The sequence below is a fragment of the Elephantulus edwardii genome, unplaced genomic scaffold (genome assembly GCF_000299155.1).
Source record: "Elephantulus edwardii isolate Elephantulus edwardi_28Jun2011 unplaced genomic scaffold, EleEdw1.0 scaffold00102, whole genome shotgun sequence".
In the NCBI taxonomy this organism is placed as follows: domain Eukaryota; kingdom Metazoa; phylum Chordata; class Mammalia; order Macroscelidea; family Macroscelididae; genus Elephantulus; species Elephantulus edwardii.
In genome coordinates, this window is record NW_006399852.1 from 5,363,930 (window position 1) to 5,376,152 (window position 12,223).

Here is a 12,223-nt window from a genome sequence, read left to right on the forward strand (position 1 = left end):
TACAACTCTGCTGCATTTTTGTTGTGTTAGAAGACTATTAGATTGTTTAGGGGGTTTGTAACTTCATAATAAGCCAGGGAAGTGTAAACACCTTTCTTTAAAAAAAAAAGATGAAAACAGGCATGGAGATTATTGGTATAGTTAAAAATTATTGTCACCAGGAATACATCATAATTACCAGAGAAACAACAGAATTAGTGAGGAAAACATAATGAGTAAATGTTTTCCACAGAAGTTTAGCTTCAAATAATCTGCGTGGGTCAGCTCAGCTGTGTGGGTTCTTTGGAGAAGCCACACACTGTACCAAGAACTCAGTGTGTTCCAAAGGTTATTTAGTAACATCTTTCTCACTATAACAATCTGGTATTTCTGGCAAAATTGTAGCCAATAGTTAAACAGTTCAATTGTGAAACCAGCATTCATGACACAACTACAAATTTATTTAAAACAATGCTTTTGGGGTCTTTTGTTTTCTTGTTTTACTTTTCTCAGAAGTGAGCTCCTAAAAAAATTGTGTGTAATTTCCTTTCTAGATTTATTAACATCAAATAAAGCCAAAGCCATTGCCATTGAGATAATTTCAACTCATAACAACTTGTGGGACAGAGCTGAAGCTGAAGGTTCCTAAGGCTGTAATCTTTGTAGAAACAGCCTGCCGCATCTTTAGGCCATGGAAGGACCAAATTGCCAATCTTTTAGTTAGTAGTCAACTGCTTTAACTACCATGCCACCTGGGCTCCTAACGTCATCATAGTAAAGGACTTTTATCAGTATTCAAGCAAAGCAGTTTCACGTGTGGGGAGGTAATTAGCATGCGCTGCAATGTCTGGTTGCTTGTGGAAGTACTGAGCATTGTATCATCATCTCTGAGCTGTAAGTTCCACATATGAAGCATCAATGTGCTCGTGGGCTGTTGTCCACACATGTCTACACATGGCACATGGAATCGCCATGGGGTCTTTAAAAAGATTCGGATTCCTTAGCACCAATCCAAGACTTCTTGAGCGTATAGGTTCTTTCCTTTCATGAAATAGAGAAACAGCTTTCGGATAGGACTCATGTTCAAAAGACATATGAAAGTTTCTAGAGAACCGTAATAGAAGCCAAAAAAAGTGGAAAGGTGGATTTGGACAATGATGGAATCTCATAAAAACACCACTCATATATTCATTCATTGTCATTGAGTCAGCGTGGATTCATAGCTGACCCTCCAGCTGGTTTCCAAGGCTGTAAATCAAATAGGAGGAGATTGCCCATTGGAGCCACTCGTGGATTTGAACTGCCAGAGAGGTGGAGTGCTTGGATTAACAGCACAACCCCCTACAGACTAAAACAGACAACGTGATAAAGAAAATCTGAATCCCAAGGAGCTTTTCAGCTTCCAGTGTATCTTTCCCTCCTTTCCAATTCATTTCCTCTTCTTCCTTTTCTCTTGATGCAAATGTCTATGGTGCTATTTCACATCTGGACTCGAGCTCTGCTCTTTTTTTTTTTTTTCATTCCACTGTGCTATTTTGCTTGCATATTTGCTGATAACTCTCTGCCAGGCGGTTGAGACAGAGGTGGGGGGGGGATGGAAATGTTGGCTAGCATAAAAAAAAAAAACACCAAAAAACTCACTGGCAAAGTAGAAAAAAATTAACTCTAAGTAAATCTCATAATAAGCATTTTCTGAAGAACTTCAAATCGATACCCTAAGAAGTATACGTAAAAGATTATCTTCACTGCTCACCTTTCACCATTTAGCAATGTCTATCTTTGAAACAATAATAGCAGCATGAATTCCAAATACTTGTTTTCCCAAAGACTCTCTCATTTCATTATCACACCAACTATACGATTTCCTTAACAGATGCTCATGTTTTTGCTTGGCAAGTACAATAGAAAGCTAAGAATTTTAAGGCTTGTAGATATTTGATAGGAAAAAAGAAAATTTCTATTGGTTAAGAGCTAAGCAAGGAAGGAATGCAAAGTTAGAAATTCATTTTTTAAAAAAATCACATAAATTTACAGTCACATGGTTTCCTCAGTTACAAAATCAGGAACTTCCTGTAGTAGTTTGATTTCTCGTTTAGATGGGCAGAATGCTGCAAAAATATATGCGTTATCATTATGGCCAGTAAAATATCTTCTTTTTAAAAGAATTGTTCAAAAACGTGAAGTTAATGATGCTAATGGTGAAAGTGACTGAATTCTTGAATAATTTCATCACCTTTAGAATTTTTAAAAACATCCAGGTCATTTGAAAATGTGCTAAAGTACGTGAAGTTTATTATCATGCATTTCAGAAGGAGATCAAATATGCCAATTCTATCACATCTTCTTTGGAAAACAAGGCCAAGAAGATGATACAAAAGTGTTACATAAACGTTTAGAAGACTGAGTGTAATAAAAATAATCCAAATGGTTTAGTTCTTCCTAATTTGGGGGAGCTCACCTTTCTCTGGTTCCTTATTTCTTCTGATGCTTTTTGGCTATGAAACTATTCTGAGAAGATGCAGTAGGGAGAGTCCAGTTCATGGCAAATACACATGTAAGTTCAAAAGGTCTAAAGGGAAATGATTGCATAGTAACTTAAGGAACCTATTTCAGGACATATTTGATGCTCAATTTCAATTAGTTATTTCCCCGTGTGCATAGTTTTCTCTGTCTTCCTGTTTGCATCTTGAACTCAAACCTCAGAGATAGGTTGATACTCTGTGCAGGGAAAGCTCTGTGAAAGGAGATAGATATTCCTAACAAAACTGAAGTCACCACTTCTAGGCAAAGGTGATGCTGTGTTTGCTTAGCTGGTGGTGACTCCATTGCTCTCTGCTTATTTAGAGAAAAGAGGGGAAATAGGACCCTCAGTATTATTTTTTTATGGCAGGAGAATTCGATAATTGGAGAAAAGACTATAGGGAGACAAAGACTCAGGAGACATGTTAGGGAAATGGAGGATTTGGACAAAGAGGATAGCAAGAGAATGGGAGGAGAGGGGAGGGGAGAGGAGGGGAAGGAAGGAAGGGGGAGGTGAGGCAAGGCAAGGGGAGGGTAGGGGAGGGGAGGGAAACCAGGTCAGGTCACTCACTTGGCATTCCCCGCCCCTGGCTTCTTTCTTCGGAAGATGTTGAGGAAGGTGTTGGAGCGGCAGGGCAGCTTGCCATCGCCAACATGCATGCGGACAACGTCCGACGTGGTGAAGGCACTGCGGACGTTTCTCTCGGGCTTGGCAATGATGATGTACATCTTGGGTGTGAACATGCACCCCAGGGCGACCGTCACACTGAGGCTCACTGCAAAGCAGGTCGTGATGATCTTGTAGTTGCTCCCAAAGTAAATGGGCACAAACGCCAGCCAGATGATGCAGGTGGTGTACATGGTGAAGGCGATGTACTTGGCCTCGTTGAAGTTGGCGGGCACGTTGCGGGTCTTGAAGGCATAATAGGTACAGCTCATGATAAGGAGTCCGTTGTAGCCCAAAGGGGCCACCACCCCCAGGTTGCTGGTGTTGCAGATCAGGTAGACTTCCTTGATGCTGGGGTAGGACAGGATGGGCATGGGGGGCTCCATGATGATCAAGGTTACCACCAGGGTGAGCTGCACGCTGATGAGAATGGAGGCAATGATGACCTGCGCCCAGGCACTCATGAACCTGGGCTTCCGAGTGCAGATCTTCTTCTTGCTGCCCGCGAGAATGCGCGCAATGCGGTTGGTTTTGGTCACTAGAGCAGAGTAGCACATGGCAGAAGAGAGGCCGACCAGGAGGCGCTGGAGGTAGCAGGACATGGTGGTTGGTTTGGCGATGAGTGTAAAAGGACACACGTAGCCCAGGAAGATGCCAGCGAGGATAATGTAGCAGAGTTCCCGACTGGAGGACTTGACCACTGGCGTGTCCCGGTACAGCACAAAGATGAGGGTGACAAACAACGTCACGAGGATGCCCAGGCACGAGAAGGCGATGGCGATGATGGATTCTATGTTGCTCCACTCGAGATAGCGGACAGGAATGGGTTCACAGCCTGTGGTCAGAAGAACAGGTTCAGGAAACAAATTCAACCTTTCCACAGAGCAGTAACGATAAGGCTTACTATTTCCTAGAGTAGCTTATTGTAAAATCTTCCATTGTGTTACTTTAATGTTGTTACTGGATTCCACCCCCCTCCCCCCATGGCTCACTATTCCACAAAGGAAGATAAACCACTGTCTTCCCAGTGCAATCATGTCCCCAGACCTAATCTTGTTCTAAACCTAATGTGATATACATGAATCTACAGAAAATCTTTTCTTTCAATATTAGCATTATAACAAGACACACCACCATTAGATGAAACTTGGCTCTATATTTTTAGATACACAAAAAGGGAAAGCAAGTTATGTCTCCAGTAAGGGTTAAACAAATGCTAAATGAAACAGTTATAAAACTAATAATGAATAAAAAGAAAATAATACTCTTATTTATTTTTATGTAGTGAGTGTCCAGAGGTTAGTTCAACTCAAGGATAAGTATTTTTTTTGCCATCCAAGTATTTTAATCATAACTTACTTTGAATTATTCACAAGAATCTGCATCCAGCTGACTAAGGAATGCCATATTACTCACCTTATATTACATACTTTTAGTCACATTTTAACTGCAATCTCGAACCTGACATTAAGCTAACAACTTCTACTCTAATAATGTCACCAAAGAGAAATGATCTCTTTCACCTACTAGCTCTTGAAAGGAAATATTATGTTCCCAAATATTAACTAAATTATCTCATCCCTCAAAACTGAGAAAAGAGATTTGTTTTTTATTTTTACTTCAGGGTGGGAGAGAAATGATATAAGGCACTGCAGGTAATTCCATTCACAGAGTGTTGTGTATTAGATGAATATATTTATGAAAATACTCCTAGTTCTGCCGTCATGGTTACAAGGAACCAGCAGAACCTGCTTAACCTGTTTAATCAATCACCTGCAACTCACCTTAGTGACTATGCGTTTACTTGCCCTCCAGGCTCTGCCAGCCCTTTCTTCTGATAATCAGGCAACTACAGGTAGACTCACCAATCAGCAACAGGTTCTTGTGAGCACTCACATGTGCATAGATTATGTCAACTAGTTTATGCATCTAAATAGCCTCTATATTTTCAAAAAACTTCATTGAAGATCAATAGTCTACTCAGAAAAACAGAACCTGGCGAGCACACACTTTCACCACTGGGGTAAGCAGTTTTGTTTCATAATTCATGTATTTAGCCTGATGGTCCTTTTATATTTCTAAACACTCCACCAAAACAATTGTGATGAGCTCCATTTGGTAGCATTCCAGGAAACTGTTCAATCAACCAGTTCACTCACTGGGCCCCTCGCGCCCCAAATCTGCACTTCTGATGAGTTACCATGTGAACCAGCCTCAAGTACAGCCTGAGATCTGACTGGTTTTGTTGGGTTCTTGTTGCTGAGTTCATTAGCCGGTCTGGGGATTTGTGCTTATGGAATCAGGGAATTAGTCCTATATTTACATTTTTCGTGAGTGAAACCTTTGCTACTGAGTTGTGCCAGTTGGTAATCAGACACAGGCCTTTTCATAAGGATCGTAGGCATTTTGTTTTTTTTTATAAGCATGTTTCTTTTACCATTATTACCTGAATTTTGCTTTTGCTCTTGTTCATCTATATAAGCACCACATTGTTTCATGTGTTATTCTGATTTGTTTTACAATTTCAGGGGATCTCCCCCGCCCCAGTTGAATATATAAGGGAATGGGTGCACAGAGACCACATGGAATGGTAGGCCAAATGAGACCCCAGCCCAAATTGACCAGACTAGAAGGAATCGAAGAGTATTCACATGCTAATATATTTGTGAAAAATGGTTGGCAAAACATGGCCTGAAGCCCTCCAGAAAAATTCATTGAGACATTTCCTACTTTGTCAATTTAGGAATGATCACTCTGTTTAGTGATTGCAAAGGTTGCATATTATGCTCTGTTTGCTCCTGGAACTTGGGAGATCCCTGAAAAACACACTCTGGACTGACAACAATAAGCCTTTTTTTTTTTTTTTGGTATATATAATGGCTTGTTTATGTTCCTACCTCCTCTGTACAAATATACTTGTAGAAAATCACATTTTCATTCTCTCATCCTTGATATTTAGCAAAATAATTTCTACATCAGCCCGCCCCCAACTCAGCTGCTGCAGCCCACGGCAGAGCACTGCATCCTTGCCCAGATCAGCAGTGAAACTATGGCAGCTGAAGTTACGAATTAACTCTGCACAACAGAGTGTTATTCCCAGCTACTCAGAAACCTCAACACTGTTTGCAGTATATCCCATCACATCACAGGAGCTCTGCTGGCCTAGTGGTAAGAAAGTACACTTCAATCCCAAAGCAGCATGGTTCGAATCTACCAGCAACTCCCTGGGGAAAGGCAGCCTTGTTATTTACAGCCTCAGAAAACCATCTGGAGGGTGAGCTGTGAGTCAGTTCCAACTTGACTGTACACGATAACATATATATGTAGTTGTTGTTTATCATAGACATAGATGATAAAGACACAGATATAGATTATCTACATTGTTGTCATGTAATGAAGTAAAAACTGACTCACAGATGACTGTCCAGTGGGTTTGCAGAGGTCATACACTGCACAGAAGGAGACTGCCCATATTTTCTCCCATGAAGCAGCTAGTGGATTTAACCAGCATGTCTTTGGGTTGGTAGTGTGCAGCTCCTTACCACTAGGCCACGATAGTAATGAATTAGCCATATACATATGCTGGGGCCTGAAGCCTTAGCTACTTGCTTGCATCTTGATGGCAGTCCTGATGGACACATAAGGGAAGTTTTTGAGGTCAGGTTTGATGTGTATTACTTCCCCTTTTCCCCCCAAAGCGGGTGCCTGTGAGCCTTTGCCTAGGGTGGAGGTCTGCTCAAAGGTGTGTCTTTAAAACCCCTACTATGGCCCTTGGGCTGAATTTATTGATTTTTCAAATATTCCTTAAATGATACAGCAATCTTTTGTCTATTTGCTGAACTGAACAACTTGGTGTTGCTGTGATGCTGCACACTGTTCCATAGTCTTGTCAAATTAAATAATGGTTACCCATTATGTACAATGTTTGGATGAGCTTCCAGATTGATTTATGCTGGGAAGCAGGAGTGGCATCCACGTCCTAAACTAGATGCCTTTGGAAACTCCACAAACTCTGTAAACTCTACAAACTCTCTAAACTCTATAAAAGTACAGAAATTATAGTAGTTACAGAACAGAGTTCAGGTCTTTTGTGCAAAACTTCCTCTCAGTTGTATTCTACTTGACACTTAACAACTGCTAAGTGAAACTAGTCCTAGTATATCTGGAGGAACACTCTTCCACTTTGTACAACACCTTTTGTCAATGTGCTGTGTAACACAACCTGGGTTTGCTGTGATGCTTAACCTTGTACCATTGGGGTATCAAATACCACAATGGTTTCCCCAATGTGGTCTGTGATTAGTGGAGCTTCCAGTTGTAAAACAGGTTTGGAAGCAGGAGAGCAGGAGTGGCATCCACTTCCTAAAACACATGACTCTGATACTCTATGAACTGGGAGAAATGATGATAGTTATGGAAAGGCATTAGGTCTTTTGTTCATAGAGTTGCTAAGAGTCACGCTCAACTCGATTGTAATCAACAATGAACATATAAATATATTGTTGTTCTTATTAGGTGGCATAGTGTGGGTTTATATTTATGTGATCCAAGAACACATACTAGATTTGCTTCACAGTTTCCTACTTTGTTGTTTTATTTTGTTGGTTTTTTTTAACTTTTTTTAAAAGAAATAATTTAGATATTTATTTATTATAAACTGGACTTTGCTTTCATTTTAATGCATAATATATTAGAAGAAAAATCCCCTTTGAATACATGTGTGGAAAAGAATTTGAATGGTTTGAGTTTTTTTTTTTTAATTTAGGTTGTTTATTTTTCATTTCAATGAACATCTACAGAGATTTTGGGATTCCATTCATTCATTGTTGCACCCTTCTCCCAGCACAAACCCCTCCCCCCTCCCTTTTGCTCCTCTCCTTGAAAAGCAAAAGAAAAACTCCCTCATTGGTACACAATCCTCCCCCCCCCCCGCACCTCCCCAAACCCCACCCCCTACCCCCAAATATATTCCACTCTGCAACCCTCATTGCATACTAAGGGGGCATAGTATCAAGTCTTTTCTCCCACGGAACCATTGGATGACTCAAGTCAACTTTAATAAATGATGATAGTTATAGAAAACCTTCATGCCTTTTGTTTGTAGGGTTGCTATGAGTCATGGTCTACTTGACAGCAATCAACAACCATACACACAAACACACACACACACACCACACACGTTGTTCTGTACCACAGTCAGAACCAACCCATAGCTGGCTCTCTGGCAGGTTTTCAGAAACAGTTATTGGTACTGGAGGAGATTGTCCATCATTCTCCTGTGGAGCAGCTGGGGGCCTCAAACAACTTCTATTTGGGCTTGCACCACAGCTTCTTTTTAAAATTATTTTTATTTTAATGAAAGTTTACAGAGACTTTGGATTTCCAGTCATTCATTGTTCTACAATTTCTTTTCTGCCCACACCTCCCTACCCCAGTTCGCTTTTTTCATTGAACAGTAAACAAAAACGAAAAAGAAATATTTAATTGTTATGAAATGTCCCCCCTCCAAGTCCACTCCACTATGCATCTTTCGTTCTGGACTCTTGTCATGACAATAATACCTAATCATATATTCCTCCTGAACAGTTCTCTCCCTCATCTGTTTCAGTGCAGTATATATTATTTATCCCCTCTTAGTTTCCCCCAACTCAGATGGATATCAGATCCACTTTACATCAGAGCTCCTGAGAGATAGAGAGATAGAAGAGAGAGAGCACTCTGGTGGATTAATGTTAAGGAATTGCACTGCTAATCAAAAGGGTGGTTTAAATAAACCAGCTGCTCCACGGGAGAAAGATGACTATCTCCTCATGTGATTACCTGCCTCTGAAAACCCTCTAGAGGATTAGGAATAAGTCAGTTCCAACTTGATGATATGGAACAACAACTCTCTCTCTCTCTCTCCATCTACATCTATATCTCATCTATATCTATCTATCTATCTATCTATCTATCTCTATCTCTATATCATCTATCTCTATCTCTATCATCTCTCTCTCTCTCTCTCTCTCTATCTCTATCTCTATCTCTAGCTCTAGCTCTAGCTCTATATATCTATATCTAGAGAGAGAGAGTTGTTGTTATGTGCCATTGAGTTGCTTACAACTCATAGTGATCCCATGTACAATAGTTCTGAAGCCTATCCTGTCCTGAGCTAGTATCACTGACTCTGACACACCAAACCAACTCCCATTGCCCTAGTTACTGTATAAATCCATCTCATCTGGGGTCTTCCTCTCTTGCACTGTCCCTCCATTCTTCCAAGCATGATGTCCTTCTCCAAGGAAGGTCAAATCAAACCAACAAATATAAAAATTTGACCATGAGTCTTTCCACCTTGAATTTAAAAACCAACTCAGCAACAGATTTGAAACCTTGAACACTAATAAACAAAGACCAGATGAGCTGTGGGAGGATATCGAGAATACCATTCATGAAGAATGCGAAAGGTCATTACCAAGACAGAAGACGAAGAAAAGACCATAATGGATGTCAGAAGAGACTCTGAATATTGCACTAGAGCACTGAGAAGCCAAAGCAAAGGGAAGAAATCAACAAGTTAAGGAGTTGAATAGAAGATTTTAAAGGGCAGCAAGGAAAGACAAAGTATTATAATGAACTGTGCAAAGAACTGGAATCCAAAAATAAAAAAAAGCTGAACTTGCTCAGCATTTCTTAAGCTTAAAGAACGAAATAACAAACTCAAGCCTTTAGTTGCAATATTAAGGATGCTATGGCAGAATATTTAATGATCCATAAAGTATTTTAAAAAGATGGAAGGGGTACAGTCACTGTACTAGAAGTGTCTGACACAGGAGAGTTTTAAGAAACAACATATGATCAAGAGGAAATGGTGATGAAGGATGAAGTTCAGGTGACTGAAGGACTTGACAAAAGATAAAACCCAAGGAATTGATGGAATACCAATTGACATATTTCAACAAACAGATGCTGCCCTGGATGTGTTCACCAGTTTGTGCCAAGAAATCTGGAGGACAACTACCTGGCCAACTAACTGGAAGAGATTAATATTTATTCCAATTTAAAAAATGGTTATTGAATAGAGTGGGGAAATTTTCATACAATATCACTCATATCACACACAAGCATAATCCTGCTGAAGATTATTCAGAAATTACTCGAATTGGCAGAGAATACAGAAATACAAGCTGGGTTTAGAAGAGGCTGTGGCACTAGAGACATTATTGCCAAAGTCAGATGGATTTTGGAAAAAAGCTGAGTATCATGGGAATGTCTATCTGTGTTTCATTGATTATGCAATGATTTGACTGTGTGGATCACAACAAATTGTGGTTAACTTTGAGGAACATGGGAATCCCAGAACACTTGACTGTGCTTATGCAAAACCTATACTTGTACTAGGAAGCAGTCTTCAAAACAGAGCAGGGAAACACTGCATGGTTCAAAACTAGAAAGGGCGTGTGTAAGGCATGCTTCCTGTCTCCATACCTTTTCAATTTATATGCAAAACTGATCATTCAAGAGGCTGGACTTAATGAGGAGGAATGTGGCATCAAGATTGGAGGAAGACCCATGAGCAAGCTATGTAATGCAGATGACACAACCTTGCTTGCTGAAACTGAGGAGGACCTGAAGCACTTGCTACAGAAGGTCAACAACTGTAATCTTCAAGATGAATTGAAGTTCAATATCAAGAAGACAAAGATTTTCACCACTATGCCAACTGGAAATACCATGATAGATGGAGAAGAAATTGAGATTGTTAACAATTACAGCTTGCTCTGCTCCACAATCAATAGTCCTGCCATCAGCAATCAGGAAATCAAAAGACTAATTGCTTTAGGTAAATCTGTTCTCAGGGAACTTTCCAGAGCATTGAGGCACAATTATGTCAGTCTAGAGACTATGGGGCACCTGATCCAGGCCATGGTCTTCGCAAGTATTTGCTATGCAACAGAGAACTGGACATGACTAAAGATGATAGTAGAAGAATTGGTGCCTTCAAGGTGTGGTTCTGGAGAAGAGTCGTGAACATATCATAGACTGCCAAGAGAAAAAGTAAGTCTGTTCTTGGAGAAGATGAAACCATGTTTCTCCTTGAAGGCTAGGATTTTGAAGCTCCATCTCACATAATTTGGGCATGTGGCCAGGATCGATTGATCTATCTATCTATCTATCATCTATGAATATGAATTTGTAATAAGTAGGTGCATATGTGTGTGTATGTGTATCTGTCATGCTCAAGCCCGTTGTGTAGTCTGTGTGCCAATCTGTCTTGATGAAGGTCTTCCTTCTCCTTCTCTGACCCTTATGTTTTACCTCAAAGATTAGTTCCTCCCAAGAACATGCCCAAAATGAGATGAAGTTCCACCATCTGTGCCTCTAAGAGGTACCCTAGTTGCTCCTCTTTTAAGACAAATGTGTTTGTTTTTTTTGACATCCACTGTATATTCAATACTCCTTGACAAAACTACAATTTAAAGGCATTGGTGGTTCTTTTTTGAACTTTTATTCATTGTCCAACTTTCAGGTACATAGGAAACATTTGAAAAGACCAAGATTTGTATCAGGATTTGAATTATTGACCCCTGCCTGCTTCCATTGGCATTATTTGTAGAACCAAATAAAAGGGAATCCTGGAAAAGTTTAATCTTTTCTCCATTTCTCATCTTATTTATCCAGTTGGGAGGGTTTAGTTTTCTTTATGTTGAAGTGTAATCCATACGGAAGGCTGTTAACTTTGACTAACAAATGTTTCAAGTATGCCTCACTTCCAGCCCAGCGAGTAATATTGTTTTATAACTGTGTACCATCAGTCAGAACTGATTCATAGCTGAACCTTCCATGGATCTACTGAGACAATTGTGTGGGAGGAGATAGCCCTTCTTTCTCCCATGAAGCAGCTGGTGGATTCCAACCATGTGGTTTTGGTATGGCAATGCAGCTCCTTACCACTAGGCTACCAGAGCTCCACAATATTATTTTAAATTTTTATATTCTTATTTTACCAGAGCTGGTAGACCAGTGGCAAGAAGCTGTGCTGCAATCCTGAAGGCATGGGGTTCAAGGCCATGA

General features: G+C 40.2%; 1 protein-coding gene across 3 annotated transcripts in view; it reads right to left on the bottom strand.

The window, feature by feature from the left end:
* GRM1 (glutamate receptor, metabotropic 1) overlaps positions 1-12,223 on the bottom strand; it is a 767,595-nt gene that overhangs the window by 54,356 nt on the left and 701,016 nt on the right. For all 3 annotated transcript variants that reach the window (XM_006891654.1, XM_006891655.1, XM_006891656.1), the window contains one exon: positions 3,071-4,001. In XM_006891654.1, coding sequence (XP_006891716.1) covers positions 3,071-4,001 — 931 coding nt within the window. The remainder of the gene's footprint in view (positions 1-3,070; positions 4,002-12,223) is intronic.